The sequence below is a fragment of the Dromaius novaehollandiae genome, chromosome W (assembly GCF_036370855.1).
Source record: "Dromaius novaehollandiae isolate bDroNov1 chromosome W, bDroNov1.hap1, whole genome shotgun sequence".
Classification (NCBI taxonomy): Eukaryota; Metazoa; Chordata; class Aves; order Casuariiformes; family Dromaiidae; genus Dromaius; species Dromaius novaehollandiae.
The window spans coordinates 38,415,105-38,435,244 of NC_088130.1; the positions used below are offsets into that span (position 1 = coordinate 38,415,105).

The window sequence follows — 20,140 nt, forward strand, 5'->3', positions numbered from 1 at the left end:
TTTATTCATTGTATTTTTGTTTCTTTGTAATGGTAAAATAAAAAATCAAGTGAATTCAAGAAATCAAAATACAAAATTTGTCCAATATTTCGAACTTTGAGACTTTGAACTTGTGATAATACTGTTCAAGAATGTTGAGGGATATGGAAATAAATTATTCACTGCTCATTTGTGTTACCTTAATATGTGGAAAGGTTCCAAACTTAAATGCTCAGTAGAGAAGCTCAGCCCTACCTCTGAGAATATCGAGAACTGCAGTCATTTTTCAACCTCTGACATAAGAATGACCAAAACTACATGTAAAGTACAGGTGTTACCAATGGGTAATGAAGTAAGAGAAGTAAACTTTGCTCTTTTTCCTACTCTGAGTAAACTTATGCTGTGTTCTTGCCCTTAAATTTTTGCAACACAGAAGTGACTATTTAAGATAGTAGTATTTGAATTTGCAGCATAGTTCAAATAGTAGTTTTCCATGAGTAGATTAATATTTTGTATTAATTCTTATCAACTGACTAACTACTGGTGCATAAAAATAGCTTTTCTGGATATGAGTTTTTAAAAAGTGATATCATAGGGATTAATCATGCAATCTATACTTGGACAAAATTCCCTCTAAAGTCAATGGCACTTGTGCCTAATTGCAGAATATGGGAACATGCCCAAGAAGAGCATTCTATGCTCAGAAAGCATTTGTCTTTATATTGTGCTATTAGTCCAAATACAAAGTCTGGCACTGCATTTTATGACACGTGCTGCTCCACTAGTTCTGTCTAGAAACAAGCTCTTTTATGTGTAAAATATTTTTACTCTTTCAAATCAGTGTAACAAACAACACTAGGAAAAATCGTTTTCTCTGAAAACTTCTTAAATTGAAAATGCTGTAAATTTACAAATTCTGACATATGCCCTTTAAAACTTGTGCATCTACTGTTTTTATTTTCATTATGCATTACAAGTTATATCTGTAATGTTTAAAAATGTTCTATTCCAGCAAAAATATGGCTTTTAACCAAATACAAATGTAAAGCCAACTTGCTCTAAAATCCATCTGGTTTTCATTTTCTTATAATCTATAATCAGGAAATCCATTCATACATGACATACAATTTTTGCGCTTTCAAGTGGATAGTGGAATGTGATGTTCTGCATAGAGTCACATCTAAATTGATAATTGTCCAGGCAGAGTGTAATTTTAAAGTATAGGATGAAGAAAGGTTTAATCTGTGTATTAGAAGTCTTATACTTTTTTTGCCTCTGAATGTAAATGAGACCATTCTCTTTGGTGGATTTATCTGAAGGTGGGACAGCTGCCTCAGAGCAGGCCACAGCTTTATGAGTAAGGAGGATACAGTTTAAAGAGCTGGTTTAAATGCAGACTCTTCTTAGCTGTAAGCCACATGCATGCATTCATCATTGATTTTCAAATGATGGGTTTCTATATCATTGGTTTAAGGTCCACAGTCTTACATTCCTGAATCCACATTATACCAAAAGAATAACAATTTGGTGGCTGGAAGGAGGAAGAGTCATTATATGGCTCCAAAATGCTAGTTGGCATAATATACCATGAACAGCAGAAATCTACTGGTGAAAAGAAGATTGCAATAGTTCTTAAAAATAATTTGATATTCTAAAAGTATAAATGGAAGAAAGGTTATCACTGTTCAAAATATTTTACATCAGTGTGTAAATAATATTAAAGGTCTGACTAATGTTTCTGAACAGTATAATTTGATAAGGATGCATTATTATTTCGCTTAATTTTTAACAGAAAATTGTATTAAATAAATCTTCTGTGGAAAACAGGAGTGCTTTCTTGTAAAGGTTTCTTTTCTCCAAAAATCACAACCATAAAAACAAAGATATAGACTAGAACGCCTGGTTTCCTTAAATATCTTAGATTGTAAATTGCAAAATTAAAAAAAAATACATTGTTTCTTCAAACAGGTTCATTTTCACACTCTGAACAAATGATTGTCATACAACAGATTTCACAAGGCAGTTTTACCTCCTTTTGGTAAAATAGCTCCTATATGAAACCAGCACCAGAGAAACTTTTCTTTTGCTTCAGTTTCTCCTGTTGATCACTTCACCACATGTCATAGCTGTTTTCTCCATGTTTGGTTTATCAAACTGATGTTCAGCTTTTAAAAGGCACTGTAGCTTCTAGAAAAAAAATCGTATATTTAAAATGCCCCTTTTAACCTCTCTTCTTCTAATAACACATAGTATTAATTAGAGCTTAAAATATAGCAAGTCTGTGTTGAGAGCAATTGTTTGTTTAAAAAATAGCCTACTGACATGAAATGGAAACTTCTTGCTAGTGCTCTGTTGTTTCAGCTTCTAAGTATAAACAAGCACTTTTTTAAATTAACACATTTTATCTCACTAACTGTAAGATAATTTTAAGGAAATAATTAGATTAACTGTAAAGAATATTTTTGTTTAATATCTGAGTGTTTTTAAGTTTTCATCTTAATTCTTTTTGCAAATGGTTGGAAGATCATTATAATTAAAAGCATAAGAATAAAAAAGCCAGACCAGACCAGGGGCTAATAGCAGGTACAGAAAGAATATGGGAGTCAAGCACATGGTGATACTTGCCGTGCGTCCCAACCCTAGTTTTCACAGGTCAGGGTCTTCCAGAGCCTAAAGTGGTATTTTTGTATTTAATAGCCCTTGATTGAGCCTCTTCTCCGTGAATTTGATGATCTGATAAATACAATTAGTCTATGTGCTTGCAAATTAAAATTCAGTTTTAATGTTAGTCATGCTTGGGCACACTTCATTATCCAAAGCAGAAAACAGATTCACTCTCATTTACTGTTATTTTTATGGCCTCCTCATAGAAATTCATCAAATTTAGTTCTGTAATACAGTTATGTCCATTAGGTCTGTAACCCCCCTTTCACATATGAAAAACATGAGATGCTGAGTGCTTCATTGACTTTAGGACTACAGAGGAAATTATGCAGGCCCAGGGCTTGCAATTCATAGGCCTGTTCCATGCTCACTAACTTACCTCCCCACACTGATTTTAGGCTGTGTCACAGCTTGCTAGCTGTGAACCAAAGATGAGCCCAGGACAGAATGTCGTTCCTAAGATTTGTTTTCTTGGTATTTATACATGAAATTTTTCTCTTTCTGTGTTAGTTTTTATACTCGTTCCTCACTGTGACTGGGCAGTTTCTGTATCTCTCCTGACCCCATTTTCCAAATAAGGACATGCTCTTGCTCCCATTGACTTTAGTGTTGACAGAGTCAGGTCCAGAAAGTGTGGGGAAGGAGAGCCAAAAACATTTAAGAATCTTCCTATTCCTCCCCCTGTCTTTTCAGGAAATTATAGCCTTGCTGTACTCATCCTTTGTCTAAAAACAAAACAAAATCATGAACTGGAAAGGGCTGAGTCAGGCAAGTCAGAATCCTCTGTAGTTGTCAAGAAAACACAGCATAGCTTTGACTTTTTTTTAAGACATAAGATTGTCTGACTTTCCTAATTCTCTTGTAAGGCAAAAGTTAGGTCTTGGCTGCTTTGATGCACATTATATTATGCTATGCACCATAGTACTATAAATGGAGTCATACAACCCAGTAAAATTTCAGCACATCCCTGAAATGTCAGCTGCCATGAAGGAAAGAATTGTAAGACCAATTGTTCCAAATATGGCATAAGTTTTATTTTCCTATATAGAGACATTACCTGACACATGTATTTACTTTGAATTTTTTTATTTGAAGTTTTTAATGTTCAGTCAGAAATGTGTTTGAGCTTATGGCCCTTCTCTCTCTTCCTTTCGTATCTCGTTTTTTCTTTTTTAAACAGGAAATGGGTATGGCAACCCTCGCAACTCACCAGGTCTGCTGGTCTCACCTGGCAACTTGAACAAGAATATGCAAGCAAAATCTCCGCCCCCAATGAATCTGGGAATGAACAACCGTAAACCTGATCTTCGAGTGCTTATTCCACCTGGCAGCAAGAATACAATGCCATCAGTGGTAATGCATTTTCAAAGCTTTTTTTTTGTCCTTCAGATAACAGATATTTAAGATTTTCAGGGTCTGCTAAGCCCACTAAAATCAGTAGAAAAACATTCTATGTTCTTGCTTGCTTGGTCTTTCCGTCTAGCTTTAAGGCCTCATATCAAGCTAGGATGTAGGCAGAGCCTGTTTGATTGCTTTTATGAAGTCATTTTTACTTCCTCCTTTTTTTCTATTGAGTTACAAAATGGGAACTGTGTCCTGCACAGTCCAAACATCTGCACTCTCCTTCCTTGTAGCTGGAAGATCCTTTCCTAGATTTGTTATAAAGACTGAATTTAACCCTATGCATTCCGAATACGCTATATTTTTCCTAAATATTTAGCCACACAGATGCTCAGCAGATGGCTGATTAACTACAAATAAGTGAATTTGAACTCTGTCACTCTGAACTCCAAAGGCAAAATTTTATAATGATGGCAACAAAGAGGCAATAAATAGGTAGAGCAGGATAAAATGGAGCATCAGACTGCTGTATCTCCTGCCAGGATTAACAACATTTAAGCAGAGTATTATGGTAGAAGGTGGAATCATTAGGGTGTCATGTGAGTACCTTTCAGTTCCCTACTGAAAGTGGGTTAGTGGTTGCTAGTAAATCTTTCATGAGTGATTTAACATTAAAAGTGGGCTTGATTAAAAAAGGATCTTGATGGTGAATTTAAGTGACACTATAAACACATTTTTCCATTATGTAACAGACAAGCTATTAAAACAACTTCCAAGTCGGCTACTTTAGGTTGATGCATTATAAATTAACTTTGAATATCAAACTAAAAACCCCATAAATGTGATGCTGTCTTCTGAGAGGATGAGTAATAAATAGTCTCCTACAGGGCTATACTCAAAGTCAACCAAGGCAGTGACAGGCTGTCTCCATCAAATGATTTATTCCAAGGTCCTTAAAACTGATACTTTCCAAGGGATTCTGTGAATGGTCAGATCTCTTGAAACCAGTATAGCAACATAATCTGCAGCCACTGGGGCTGTGGAAGAAATAATGAATTCTAAGACAATGACTTGTGCTGAAAACTGGATGGGTTGTCTTCACAGTTGAGACAAATATCTCATTAGAAGGACAAAGAACACATCTATGAGCTGCTGTTTTTTCTGAACTATGCTCAGAAACTATTTAATTTGCTACCTCTATCAGATGAAGCTATTCATTATGCTAGAATGTCTGCATCCTGGTACATATTTACGTTCACTAATTTTTAATGCTCCTTTCCTATGCTCTCAGTCTGAGGATGTTGATCTGCTTTTGGTAAGTGGTAGTGATGTTTGTCTTGATAGTGAAAAAAAAAAACATTTCTTTTGTCTGTGTAGATGAAGTGGTGGTTGAAATAAAATGGAAAACTTTACCATTACTATATTATGAACAAGAGTGCCAATCATAATTTTTGAAATCTAGCAGTAGAGAAGACAAAGAAGTACTTGTTGCACATATTCAAATAATGCATGTTAAAACAGTTTCCCGTTGGTGGTGTTTTGCTAGCATGTAATCTTATGCTCTTGAAGATGACGCAGCCTTATTACATTTTTTTGGTGGCCCCCCGATGTTTTATCCTGAGACTCACAGAGCTAGAGTTTTCTAGTGCAGTTTTTTCAGTACAGTATCTAGTGCCCCAGCGTTGAAGATAAATGGGTAATGCTTTGCTACCTATTACCTTTGGAAGTTACTTTTATCATTATAAAAACCAAAGTAGTCAGAGCACCATCTGCTGGTAAGAGTTCAGTATTGAGCTCTGTCGTGGTGCTACTGATTGAATTAAGCATAAAATCCATTAGCGGGTTTGGGTTTTGGGGGGTTTTTTGCATTTGAATGGAAAGCAAAACAATGGGAGTAGAGTTTACATATTTCATCAGTTTTTCACATGGTCTGTTTTTCTACCCACAATAAAAGCAATCTTACTTGTCACTAGTTTAGTTACCTAGGAGATACTGATGTAATGGGTTACTATGGTGACGACTGGTCTCTTGAAGGATTGTAAATGATAGGGTTGGCAGAGTTCATAAAAGCCACATGCTAAATGATTAATTTCTAGAAATCTGTATCAGCTTGTATTTCTTATGCACAAAACATACCCAGAAAGCTGATACACTTAACTGACTTAAACCCAGTCAATAATGTGTTTATTTTACTTATTTTAAAAGAATCAGAGGATAAATAACTCGCAGTCTGCTCAGTCATTGGCTACTCCAGTGGTTTCCGTAGCAACTCCTACTCTACCAGGGCAAGGGATGGGAGGATACCCATCAGCCATTTCAACAACATATGGTACTGGTGAGTATCAGGGCAAGATGCAAAAGGGGGGAGGAAGCAAGATGCGGACAAATGTCTGTCGCAGTAGTAATGAATTAGCTAATATTCGTTGGGCTAAACTGAAAAATTCAAAGCTAATATGCTTTCATGCTTCATTTACTTATTCTGAATCTGTCACTAACTTGAGACATACCTATTTGAAAAATGGCTATTTGTTCAAATGGAAAACTGTTTTGATAGCTTTCTTCCATTGGCTTTTAGAAGAAATGTGACTTAAAACAGGCTTCTTGATCCTCTTAATACAACAGGTAATTTCATCTAGTTCTTGAATGCATCTTCCTAAAACCACAAGGGTAGTGGGAGCAAGCGGTTTCCCTTGTGTAAAAATGGAGTTCAGTAAGTTTGCGAGCTGTCATACAGTTACCTGGAAAGGACTAGAAATGAAGCCCCAAGAGATCCTTTCCAGTTCCCATTGTGCATTGCTACTGTATGGTATCCAGGCCGGATGCTTTTAGAGAAGACATGCATTGTTCAGACGCAGGCTACTGGGTTCTGTGCAGAAGACCATAACTGAAATATTACGATGTTTTTCAAGTCTTTGGCTCTGTGAAAATGTGTATATAGTTATGGTGGATATATAGGGTAAGACTGCTTTGGATTTTTCAGATCCAAAAAAGCCCTGGTAAATTACAGAATAATTATTAGTACATTATTTGCTCCCAAATTAATGAGTTGACTGAAGAATCGAGTCTACTTTTTCTAGTGCAACTTAGTATGATTGGTATAATTAAAATTAAGAGGCTTATTAAGTGACATGTGAAAATTATGATGCTAGTTATTGTTTAATTGCTTCCTCCTTAATTCTCTTTTAATTGTTGTCTTTTCTGTTTTCAAATCTAGAATACTCTCTGAGTAGTGCAGATATATCATCTCTCTCTGGGTTTAATACAGCCAGTGCTCTTCATCTTGGTTCTGTGACTGGCTGGCAACAGCAACACCTACATAATATGCCACCATCTGCCCTCAGTCAATTGGGGTAAGCAGTGCTTTCTTTAAAATACCATATTGTTCTACAGTGACTTCAGTATCCCCAGTAATCCCAAATCTGAAATATATCAATGTAACATAACAGCACATATTTACTGGATGTAACAGCTCAGTTTCCAAAATTTGAAGCTACATATTTCATGAAAAGCCTGTCAGGTAGCTACAGTGAAATATTCTGTTTCCCTGGCATTTTCTCAGTCATATAGTAAAGATTACTGCTCATGTTTTACTGTTTATTTCTTTAAATAGCATTTTATTTCATCACTAAAGACAAAACTAAACACTTACATTGTGCTGCTGTTTTATTTTGCCCTTTATACTTTTTATTTCCAGTTACTATAGCATAAACTTTAACAAAAAACTTGAAAATTTTCTAAATATTTTTAATTAGAGTGACATAATGCTTTGATCTGAGATTAAGCCTTAACCTTATATAATAATCATATACTCCCATCTGCTCAGCTGTGACATGTGAGTTTCATTTCTTTGGAACTGTTTTATACAAGCAAATAACAATTAGGCCTAAGAGTCTGGCAGCCCATGAAACTCATTGCGATTTGCCTGGTGTTGAGGAGGATAGGTATTTGTGCCCTCTAGTGGCTAATGTCAAGATATTTTTTCAAGATTGGTGAAGCACACTGCTAAATTATTTCACTATTTTTAAAAGTGTGAACATTCACACAGGGAAATCACATAAAGCATTATTGAAAAAGTAACCTATTGGCTAATTCAAGTAAAATTTAAGAATATGATTTCAAAAATCCAGGTGTCTGCAGTTTCTATTGAGTAAGATCCTAAGCATTCACTAATACTCCACTCTTACTCTAAGGTTTAGTCTAACATATTTGAATTAAGAACATTTTCATTGTGAAAATATAAACTGAAAGAGACCAGAGTATATTCATGAGTAGAATTTTAATTCATAAGCATTTGAAAATTAAACTTCTTTTTTTCTTTCAGAAAGAGGTATTTTGCACATGTGCACTAATTTTTACAGGACAGTTGCCATAATCTGAAAGTGCTTAAAGCTATAAATGTGGCTCAGACTTCAAAATTCTCCTTCTAATTTATCTGACCACATTTTTTAACTTACTGTAATTTCCTTACCATGTACAAGCAGTTTGGATTTTTAAAGCTATACAGATGTTTTAGAGGAAACAGAAACTTTTTGAACCCCACTTATATATGAATAAGTCTATACAGATACTAACTGCATAAAAACATGCAACTGAAATAGTTGCTGTGTTAGAAAAAATAGTTTTAATACTTTTTCTTTATGCTTCTTTTATTTTCTTTCTGAGGTTTGCACTCTTCCTGGGGCACCATTCAGACTAACTATACAACTAAAGACATAAAGTCCCAAATAAATCGAAAACTCACATGTTAGACATCAATGTACAACTTTACAATAAGCTGATTGTTTTCAGTGGTGTACCAAAGAATGTAATAAGGCTATTTGGTTAACCAAAAAAAGTATAAATTAAATCCTAAACTAACTACATGCCTTTTCAGATATGTCACACATCATCATCTGTTTCTAATTCATATTACAAAAAGTCAATGTGTAATGACTGTGACTGGTGGAATACATTCTGAGTGGCTACTTTTATTATTATTCTTTCAGTGATTTGTAAATGAATTCAGCTATGAAAGCTGCTTCACTGACAGTTCTGGATAAGTCTTCTGTGCATGCAGAAAATAATAAGCATTTCTTGATTTTATTTTAGTTGTTGAGTTACGTATACAAAAGAACCTATTCTAAGTTCTGGCTCATTTAACATCTATGAAAGTAGACAGAGCATATCCAGTGCACATCAGCTAAGCTAGAATTTACGGAAAAAAAATGGGACAATCATGCAAAACTCTAGTTATCCCCAGACATTTGATAAAACAGACCTAGAAAGGGTTTGACCTCCCCCAGATCCCTACACTGTGTGAGTAGCAGCTGAGTGAGGTCACAAATTGGAAGGAAGTGGAAGCTGAGAGATGTTTGTTGATAAGCAGGAGGGTGTATACACCTATGAGTGCCTCCGAATAAAGGAGTTACTGGGGGAGGTATCCCAGTTCTCCATCAGGTTTCGTTTTTCACTGGAGCCTGAGGCTTCACTATCAGCTCCTTAATGCACAGCAGGAGAATATGGTTAGTAACTGACATTAGCTTGCTCCAAATAGGTCCCCAGCAACTTCAGCAGCACTGTCAGAAACATCTTTTCAGATAACTGTAGAAGGACCATAATTCTTCATGTTGGCTCTGCAATTAGCAACCATACTAGTGCCAGTGGGCTTGAGGGAAAATATCTGAGGACATGGGAGTAGCTCACTTTACTGCCTGTACAGCTTTTGGCCTGTTGCTGAGCCTGACGAATAGGATAAGAACGTACAGTCTGTTTTGATATGATTGTGACATTAAAGCAAGTCAGAATTTTTAACATTTTAGATTAAAAAGAAAAATATTACTTTAAGAGTCTTTTAACTATGTCTACGTCTGGAAAAAATACACATTAATTCCATTAAAAATCAAAATGTATCCCTCCCAAAATGTAAGGGTTTTTTGCCTGGATATTGTTGCAATGTCTCCTATGGAGAGAAGAAGCTTACTGCTTATTTAACATGGACCAGAGAGTCTACCAGAAATTAATCACTTAACCAGGAGGGGATTCCATTCCTAACTTTGACATGAACAGTTTATATACTTCAGGCACAAGTCCATTTCCTGCAAAACATGCATATTTATCGGTCTAAGGGAGGATCTTTTCTGCCTTAAATGTCATCTCCAGGTGAAAGTTTGGCTTTCATAAAATATAAGTGCAAACATAGAAACTCAATCAGAGTATTTCATGAAAAGAATCTTCAGTATATATAATTTTATACACAAGAGAAGTTTCTCCAAACTACTGCCCAAATGAACAAAAGATTTGCCCAAATCCATGCATAGTGTTGATTTGGTCTGTGATTCTTATCAAACAAGCTGATTAATCAGCAATGATAAATTTTGATTAGCTAATAATCAGAACTGGTTTGGGACAAATATTTTCCACTGAACCATTTTCACTGAAAAATTTAAACTCAGGGACATCATGTTTTGTGAATTTGTTTTAGTTTTGCCAACCTCCTCGTTCTGAAAAAGACCCTAAAATATTTCAGATTGAGCCAATTTTCTTATGCCACCATTGTAAATAAGATGTTCCAGTGATTCAGTTTCAAATTATTCTTTAAGAGTAAACCTTAAAGTGTGAAAGCTAGTAAAAATGTCTTGGCACAGAAATTGTTATTCTGCTTTTACATTCATCAAAAAATGTGGAAAAAAAACACTTTGCTTTTACCTGAAAGAAAAACAGAGAGGGGTTATTCTTCTGAATTACTAGGAAGTCAAAAACATCCACTGTTCTCCTAGTTACAGACAGAACTAAATTTTATAGTGAATATTGAGTGTTAATTCCTGTGTTTCTATATATACATTTATGAACAAAAAAAATTTATTTGAAGTGAGGAGGTAAGCTAAGTTGGAGAAACAAATATGGGTGTGAAAAAATGTGAGACTCTTTCTTCCTTCAATAGACCTCTTTCGCCCTCTACAAAAATCTATTTGATGCATGTTCATGTCATCACTGATCACCTAGTCAGACCTGCACTTCTATCTGTGCATGCTGAACGTCAGTACCAGTTGGAGATTTGAATCCAAATCTGACCTGATCTCAGGGGCATAAGGAACTAAACCCGCTTGCAACCTTGTTGCATCCTGACTTGCAGTTGCATAATCTTGAACCCAGATAGGAACCAGTATTTCTCCCATGTGGTTGTTGTATTCTAAATAATTGTGACGTTTTCACTCATACTGATCTGAATAGGAACTGCTGTGTAAAATTAAAACATTACTATTCCTCATTGTCCCCATAAAATGAAATGTTTTTGTACAATGTATGAGAAAAGGTGATCACGTCAATGTGAGTAGACTGTATGGCACTTACTGAGTGCTTATAATATACACAATCCTTTAAAGTCATTTGCTTTATTTTCTCTGTGGACTTTCCATATTCAAAACCCATCTGGTTTTCAGTGAACTTAGAGTATGTTTCAAATGACAAAATGCCTGGACCAAAATTACATATTTATACGAAGCAACTGTGTAAAATATACAGAAACAGCTGTATCCACACTCACACACACAAAGAATTCATTCAGTAGCAAAAAGATATCTGCATTTTTTTATAATGTAGAAAGCTTCCATTCTAAATAGAGATCATTCTTCTATTTAGAATACAAGACTAAAGACTGCACCTAAGTAAGTACTCTTTTACCATTTGCACTGACATATAACAATAGGTTTATTAGCCTTATTGTAATTAACCTCAGCAGCTTATACAAAATTCTGGTAAAATGTTTCAGAAATTTTAACCAAATAATGTAGATTACAGTCACCAAAACTCATTTTGGAACTAATTTTTGAAATAGTTGTAGAACAAAAAAAATTTTTTTAATCATCTTAAATGGAAATTTTGAATGATGATTTATATCAATTGCTTTAATATTTATACTGTTTTAAACCTCAAAAATGTAGTCCTGACCTGATGAAATGATTTTTTAAAATTTTTTTCAATTTACAAAAAATATGTTCTAAATGCAGACCAACCTTCAGTATTTTTTAAGACTGCCACAAATTCATATACGAGTTATTTACATAACCTCAGTGATGAATCACAGAGAATCTAAAGAAAAGTCTATAGAGATGTATTCTCATACTCCCTTTTTAAAACGTAACATTGCATTGTAACAATACTAGCTGTATTTCTTAGAAAATGCAGCTTATCTCTCTAGATTTGTTCCTCTGGGGGCTGTAACAGAATAGACTGCATGTAAAAGTCAAGTATGTTCCACACAAACAAATTTGACTGAATCTGGTTGTTTTAACCAGCATGGGTTTTTAAGCGTCTCAGACGTTGCTAAGTGGCATGTCATCTACTCATATCAAACACTTCTAAATCAAATCCTCAGGTTCCTCCATCCTGTATTAGGGACTTTCAGGTTTAGCTGTAAGCTTGGCATCTAAAACCATGCATCCTATCATATATGCTATACTGGCAGCCTTTTTTCCCAGGTGAAGTCCCAGTATCTCCTAAGTAACTGAAAAATAAAATCACTGGAAATGAAAAGCAAAACAAAAGCCAGGAAGGTATTTTTTAATTCTTGTTGGATTCGTTTCAACAAGTTTTCAACAAAAGAGTAGAATGTTTCACTAGATTGGAATGACCGAGTTTGATATTTACAGTTTCTTATGTGTGTTTTTTTAATATCTACAAAAGCAGAAAATGTCCTGCTTGCCAAAAATGTGCTTGCATTTTCTACAGTGAGGGCTATCACTAATTCTGACTTATGAAAGGGATCACTGCAAATTTTAACAAACTCTTCTGTATTCAAATGAAGGGTAGGTGAAAGCAATTGGAGGTACTGGTGTTTTCTCTGTCGTCTAACAAGGTCCATCCATTATTGAACACTGCAACAATCAGTGATAAAAAGCAGCTGATATCATTCAGTAATGAAGCCATATAGTTTCAAGTGTAAATTTGTCAGAAGAAAAGAAAACAACATTCTGCCTTTTACCAAAGTTATTGTAGTAAATGTTGCTTAAGTAAAGCTCAACTCAATCAGTGAGGTATCAAAAAAGTAGAATATTTCAATAAATGGAAATGACCATGTCTAAACTTAACCATTTATTCTGCAAGCTTAAAACATACTTCCAAATCCCCAAATGTCTTCTGCTTGCTGTAAAGATGTCTGCACACCCTTTCGGTTTTAAAATCTTCTGTAGCAGAGTGGCCTATTGCCCCTACTACCTTGAATCCTTCCCTGTATAAATCCCCACTGTTAGAAACCTTGAAGCTGTGTCTTTGGGATTAGACACAAACTACAGCGTGGTAAATAGTCCCTGAACTAAAATGTCTAAGAGCATAATGGGAATTACATATTGAGAACTCTATTTTAATAATAAAAAGTCAGGTTTTACCAGTAGGTGGTGCCTTTGTACAAAATATTCTTCAGATACAAGTGATCACATTTTCTCTCTCAGAGGTAATTCTCAGTGTTCACTCTCCCCTCTGCCTGCTTCAGTTTTGCTCTGTCACCGCCTGCCCACAAAAACACACATAAAGAAAATGAACTTAGAGTAGGTATATAGCTTGCCTTTTAAAAAGTTTTAGAGTAACGGTTTCTCTTGCTGTTCGAAACATCCTCTGAGTTGGGTTCTTCTACATGCAAATCAATATATTCCTCTGACACCTTCCACTACTTCTCCTCTTTGGCAGTTTGTTTATAAAAATTCTGTTTTGAATTAGGAATTCTTACATTTATACCATAAAATCATATCTAAAACTTTACTTGTCTGTGGTATTTTATTAATGTTGATCCAAGGACCTATCCATTCAATTCTGTTCCAAAAGGTCTGAAATGTATAGAACCCGAATTCGTTTGCATCTAAAGTCGCATGTCAAAATGAACAATGATGAAAATGCTTTGGCACATTTGAACTAATTGACTTAATCTCAGCAGAAAGTCCATGCCTCCCCTGTCTTGCCCAGTGCATACACACACACAAGCATTAGTTATAAAGAAACCTACAGGTGGTTCCAACAGTGCAAAGGCTCAGCTTCCAAAATTGGTTATGAAACTTAGGAAAAGAAAAGAAGAAAAAAAAAGGAGAATGAAAGAGAGAGACTTTCTTGACTGTCTTTCAATCTTGGGGCGTACCAGAAGCACTCAAGAGGACCGTGCCTGTTGTGATGCTCACATCCACAGATTTTTTCACAATACTCCCCAGAAAACAGTGCTCAGACTCTCTGCATGCACTGGCACTGCGTGAGCCTTTACACTGCTGTTTTGTGTGAGTGTTTGTGCATTTCTGGGGGCTCCATGCCTCCTCAGTCTGTAACTGGGTTTCCTTTCCTCCTACAGAGCTTGCACTAGCACTCATTTATCTCAGAGTACAAATCTCTCCCTGCCTTCTACTCAAAGCCTCAACATCAAGTCAGAACCTGTTTCTCCTCCTAGAGACCGTACCACCACACCCTCGAGATACCCACAGCACACGCGCCATGAGGCGGGGAGATCTCCCGTTGACAGTTTGAGCAGCTGTAGCAGTTCGTATGATGGAAGTGACCGAGAAGATCACCGGAACGAATTCCACTCCCCCATTGGACTCACCAGACCTTCGCCGGACGAAAGGGAAAGCCCCTCTGTCAAGCGCATGCGGCTCTCTGAAGGATGGGCAACATGATAACATTATTACCTATTAGTTTTTTTCTTGCAGTGTGTGTGTGCTATACCTTAATGGGGGAGGGGGGGTCGATATGCATTATATGTGCCGTGTGTGGAAAAAAAAAGTCAGGTACTCTGTTTTGTAAAAGTACTTTTAAATTGCCTCAGTGATACAGTATAAGGATAAACAGAAATGCTGAGATAAGCTTAGCACTTGAGTTGTACAACAGAACACTTGTACAAAATAGATTTTAAGGCTAACTTCTTTTCACTGTTGTGCTCCCTTGCAAAATGTATGTTACAATAGATAGTGTCATGTTGCAGGTTCAACGTTATTTACATGTAAATAGACAAAAGGAAAACATTTGCCAGAAGTGGCAGATCTTTACTGAGAGAGAAAGCAGCTGTTATGCAACATATAGAAAATGTACAGATGTTTTGACAGACCCAGCAGTTGGGTGGCCGTGAATCAATGCTAGAAAGAGACTGGGTCACCTAACATACCTAAAATGCTCACAAACATGCAGGCATATCATTAGAGTATGGCACTCAGTTAAAAGGATCAAAGACATTTAAAGAGGACCATACTTGTAAAAATGTTGAGTTTGAGGGCTAACATATTTAATTTTAAAAAAATCCTGGGTCTGCATCACTTATTAAATAAAAAATATAAAAATATGTACATTACATTTTGCTTATTTTCATATTAAAAAGTAAGACAGAGTTTGCAAAGCATTTGTGGCTTTTGTAGTTTCCTTAAGCCAAAATGTGTTCTTTTTTCCTTGATAGCTTCGCTAATCTTTTAAACAGTCCTGAAGAAAACAAACAAAGAGGACTTTTTGTATAGAAAGCACTACCCTAAGCCATGAAGAACTCCATGCTTTGCTAACCAAGATAACTGTTTTCTCTTTGCAGAAGTTTTGTTTTTGAAATGTGTATTTCTAATTATATAAAATATTAAGAATCTTTTAAAAAAATCTGTGAAATTAACATGCTTGTGTATAGCTTTCTAATATATATAATAATTATGGTAATAGCAAAAGTTTTTGTTATCTTAATAGTGGGGGAATTATATTTGTGCAGTTGCACATTTAACTATTTTCTTTCAGTTTTCTTTTACTGGGCATACATTTTACAGATCCTAGTCAGCTGTTGAAAGACTGATCTGTAAAAAGTTAGAATTTACCCATGGTGTAACAACCTAAATCCTTTTAATACAACATTTTACAATCAGTTGGGTGAACTGCGATCCATTGTATATACTGATTAGTTCTTTCATGCTGTTTTGTGCATTGTAACAAGTTAAGGGCCCTTCTATTACTTACGTCCCGCGTATCTTGTAGTTTTTCACGGGTTAAATGACAAAGCGGCATACTTTGGCCCTTTCTCATTAATGAAGCTGGTATTCTGCCTGTTAGAATTGGATGTACAGCTCTAACGGCTGTCAGGTATGTGAGTGCAGGTGAATATTTCCAGAAGTGGTAGAAAGAGTAAAAAGTGAGGGATTGGCACCAACACACCTACTATAAAGATGACTCCCTTCTCTCACAGATTTGAAAATTTTAGAGAGATTATCAATCGAAGGACCATTCAAAAGTAGATTTATCTTACACAACCAACATTGGCCATCAGATCATCCTTTTTTCACGGACCTTTGTGGTCACATTATCTCACAAGGGGAACGTTGTTGAACAGCGCTCCCCGTGTATTACACCCCAGCAAGATCTGCTTCAGCATCTGGCATCCACATTCTCTCCTGCCTCGTATTGTTCCTTTGAATAAAATCACCTAACCAGAAGGAATAGATCATTTGTTTTAAGTTCCTCTTTGTCTCTCTTGCTTATTAGAAGAAAATGGTATATTCAGATATTTCAGTTTAACCTTTTTGTTGGAGGGGAACAGTGTTTCAACAAAATGTTAGTGCCATAGTAAAACTGGTAATATTTCTCCTTTTCCAAGAGGCGTTCCAACTCTCACGTACATACATTGACACTATGATGAAGGATATAGCTGCAATAGCTAACTATCAACGCAGAAGATTCTGTTAAGGGAAGTACACCCTCTATTTCCCATCTATACATGCAGCTGCTGTGCAGTGCTCAATGGTAGAGTCTACCTCTCTGTAGTAGCCAACAATGAATAGATTACAGTGTGCATTATAACCTATGCTTTTCCCTTATTACACCCTTACGTAAGCCTGCCTACCAGTACACTCTCAGCCATGCAGGGGCTAGTGCATAATTTGGAAACTCTTTAAGCAGAATACTGTGCTAATCATGCATCCATCTTCTCTCATGTAGCAATCTGCAGGGTAAAGAAAAAGATACGCGTGTCTTTTTAAAAAAATTAAAATGGGGCCCATAGTTAATTTTAAAACACAAAACTGTTTTTCAAAACCACTTTCTTCACCTTCAGATAAACCTATACTCATGTTCTCTTTCTGAGAATTTTAAACTTTGGTGTGTCAAAAATATGCAAATATATCACAAATGTACCTTGTCATTTCAACAAAAAAGTACAACGTTATCAGTATTGTAGTAGAAACTTGTCAGTGGGGGTGGGGGAGTCGGTCTATTGAAATATGAAGAATAGCCATATTAATAGTTTACCTTGCAATTTGCCTCAGCAACACATGAAAAAGGAAAGTTAGCATTTTTAAGGGACATGCGGTGTAATACATTATTGCAAGTAACTAAGCAGAAAGTAGCGTGAAAAGTATTGCCTAGGCAATTTATATTAATTCTGACAATGATTTTTATATAAACGCAAACAGAACAGAATCACATGAAAATGGATGCCAGTCATCCCTCTTGTTCCTGCTACTGAGGGCAACTGACGTATGGTGGCAAGAGAGTGGGGGATAATGCATATTTGTAAACTGATCTAATGAAAAGAAGCACAACTTTGATTGTGAAGTCACTTTCTGTAAACTATAACTGTCTACCTTTCTCTGTTCCTTTATCTGTACCTTACCATTTATTGTATTTGCAAAGCTAATTTGGGTTTATTGTGTGATTCCTTTGTATTTAAGGAGTTTGGGGCAGAGCCCTGAAAGAGTATTAACATTTACTTTACCTTAACCCATGCTATATAATGTTTTAGGCAACATTCTTAATTGCAAGTTCAAACACCAGAAGTGGCATTCTAAACATCTCCAAGCATTGTTACGGCTAAGTTAATCCTCTATTAAAAGGTGTTGTCGGTTAGTGTCTAATTGCTGGTGACAATTATATGATATACCCAATCTGCACAATCTGTATGTTGTATGCATTGAGCCATTCACAGTAAAGCTTTTATCATTTCGATGTTTTTCAGAAGTTGTGTTTTATAACAAAATGGCTTATATTTTTCCCAAAAGAAGAATTTAGCAATTTTTAATGAATAATATAAAAATATCTGTTGTCCTCAGATCTTTTTCAGGTAAAGCTAACATAAGAATAAAAGAACTCCTAGACTGTTTTCAGGATGTCAACCCTTTTGTATTGTATGTGTTATCCTATATACCCTCTTTTATCTATAGTGCTAACAAAGCTGTTTTGTTTTCCTTTTTCCTTCGCCTTGAAGGTAAATGCTTTGTAATTTTTTAAAAGCCACTTGAAACCTCAATAAAGGCTGTTGCCTAAACATGGCATACTTCATCTGTTCCTGTTTGTGCCATCTGCTGTGATGTCGTCAGTTATATGGCATTAATTTCCTGCCACTACAGGTCTCTTGAAGGACTGATGGAACATTGGTATCTGTTAGAATGCTTCGGACTGTAGCTGTAATAAAAGGCTTTTGTTAATATATTTTAACCAAAGATGTGGAGCAATCCAAGCTTTGAGCCACAGACCTTCTGCATGAAAAGCATCCATTTGATTATTTGCATAATCAGATGTTGCATTTTTACCTTCCCTGCTCATACCTCAGACTGATCCATACCTCAGTTTGATTCAAAGAGGTCAGTTTAGTAACTCATAAAAAAAAAACAGTACCAGAGTCTTTCGTGGAGTAACTAATGGCAGACCTGGGTTACCACAGGCATTACACTTGGATTGCTTCAGATGGTTTGTTGTATCCTTTTTTCTTTTTTTTTCTTTTTCCTGGGGATTTGTTTCCATAAAACAATGGTAGTTACAAAATAGCTTGTAAATGGGGGCATACAAGCATTTGCAACAAATATTAAAATAGAGGCTCACAGCGGCATAAGCTGGACTTTGTCGCCACTAGATGACAAGATGTTATAACTAAGTTAAACCACATCTGTGTATCTCAAGGGACTTAATTCAGCTGTCTGTAGTGAACAAAAAAGGGAAAATTTCAAAAGATTCTCCTGCTGGAAATAAGGTATAATTTGTATTTTGCAGACAAATCAGTAAAGTTACTGGCTTTCTTAGTGACACGGTGTCTGTGGTGCATTTTTTATAATTAAATAATGTTCCTTTTTTAATGTTTTGCCACTGTAATGCGTGAAAGAATCAACACTTTAACAAACAGCAGTTGACTCAAGATCTCTATCTTGCGCTTAAGGTAGGAAGTTAAGTATCTGCCTTTTCACGGCACCCTGAGCATCTCAGTGCCGCACTAACATTAATGCCCCAACACACATCATCCCACAAAGCTAGAGGAATTCCATTACTCTCACTTTACAGACACGACTGTGAACAAGAGAGGTTAATGGCCAGATACCCTTCCTTATTTGAAATTGAAATCCTGTCTCATTAACTTTAGTGAAGCCTGGATGTTAATCACTGAATAGAGTTCCCTTTCTCAAGAAATACAGTGATTTCAACAGTGCTGCTCCAGCAGTCAGTGCTATTCTTTTCGAAGAAGGCTGGCTGAATCTGGCCCCAGTGTCTGACCTGGTAGAGTAGGTAGGTGAGATGCTGCCTAGCTTTTAGCTACTTGGTCCCTGACGTGGATCCAGACTCCTGTGTGGTCATGTCTGCTACTTTCTCTCGGTACAGAGAACCACGCAAAAACCATTCTTTGTGTTAAAAATCACGCATTTTTTGGTCTATGCTTTATATATTCCCTAACATGATAACTTAATAGGAACTGTGTCAGAATTAATCTAGTCACTTTTGTGTACTTCTTAAGGTTTGATTTTTTTCCCCACTACATTTATAGTTTGGGATTCTAAGAATACAAAGATCACTCTATTTCAGCATGACATTTTTTAATGAAAGAGGCAGACAGGCTAGTAATAGTTTAAGACCTAGTTTCTATATATATTTGTGAAAGAAAACAGCTGTGCTGTTATTTACCTGTTACATTTAATGACAATTTTTTTAACAGAAGTGTGTTTCTAATATTGAAGAGTTGGGCACAGCATAATGATTAAATACTAAAACTCAGATTAAATGTCATTGCTTTTATTACATAATATGTTTTTCTCAAGTAAAACACTTTTTGTCGTCACTGGTAAGGATGAGCAAAAGATTTCTGGAAATGCAGTAGAACTGTAACACTGAAATCTTAGAGAATTAATTCTGTGAGTACTTGTCCTGTAATCAGTCATCTGTTTGATTAATAGTGATAATGTTATGTCTGTTTTGGAAAAGGAAA

General features: G+C 35.8%; 1 protein-coding gene across 11 annotated transcripts in view; it reads left to right on the forward strand.

Annotated features, from left to right (window-relative positions):
* Positions 1-18,972, forward strand: part of LOC135323497 (myocyte-specific enhancer factor 2C) — a 126,931-nt gene extending 107,959 nt beyond the window's left edge. For 5 of the 11 annotated variants that reach the window (XM_064500791.1, XM_064500790.1, XM_064500788.1 and 2 more), the window contains 5 exons: positions 3,824-3,996; positions 5,276-5,299; positions 6,190-6,319; positions 7,199-7,334; positions 14,291-18,972. In XM_064500791.1, coding sequence (XP_064356861.1) covers positions 3,824-3,996; positions 5,276-5,299; positions 6,190-6,319; positions 7,199-7,334; positions 14,291-14,612 — 785 coding nt within the window. In that variant the 3' untranslated portion in view covers positions 14,613-18,972. The remainder of the gene's footprint in view (positions 1-3,823; positions 3,997-5,275; positions 5,300-6,189; positions 6,320-7,198; positions 7,335-14,290) is intronic. The other 6 variants (XM_064500797.1, XM_064500796.1, XM_064500798.1 and 3 more) reach the window with 3 other exon arrangements.
* Positions 18,973-20,140: the final 1,168 nt, after the last annotated feature.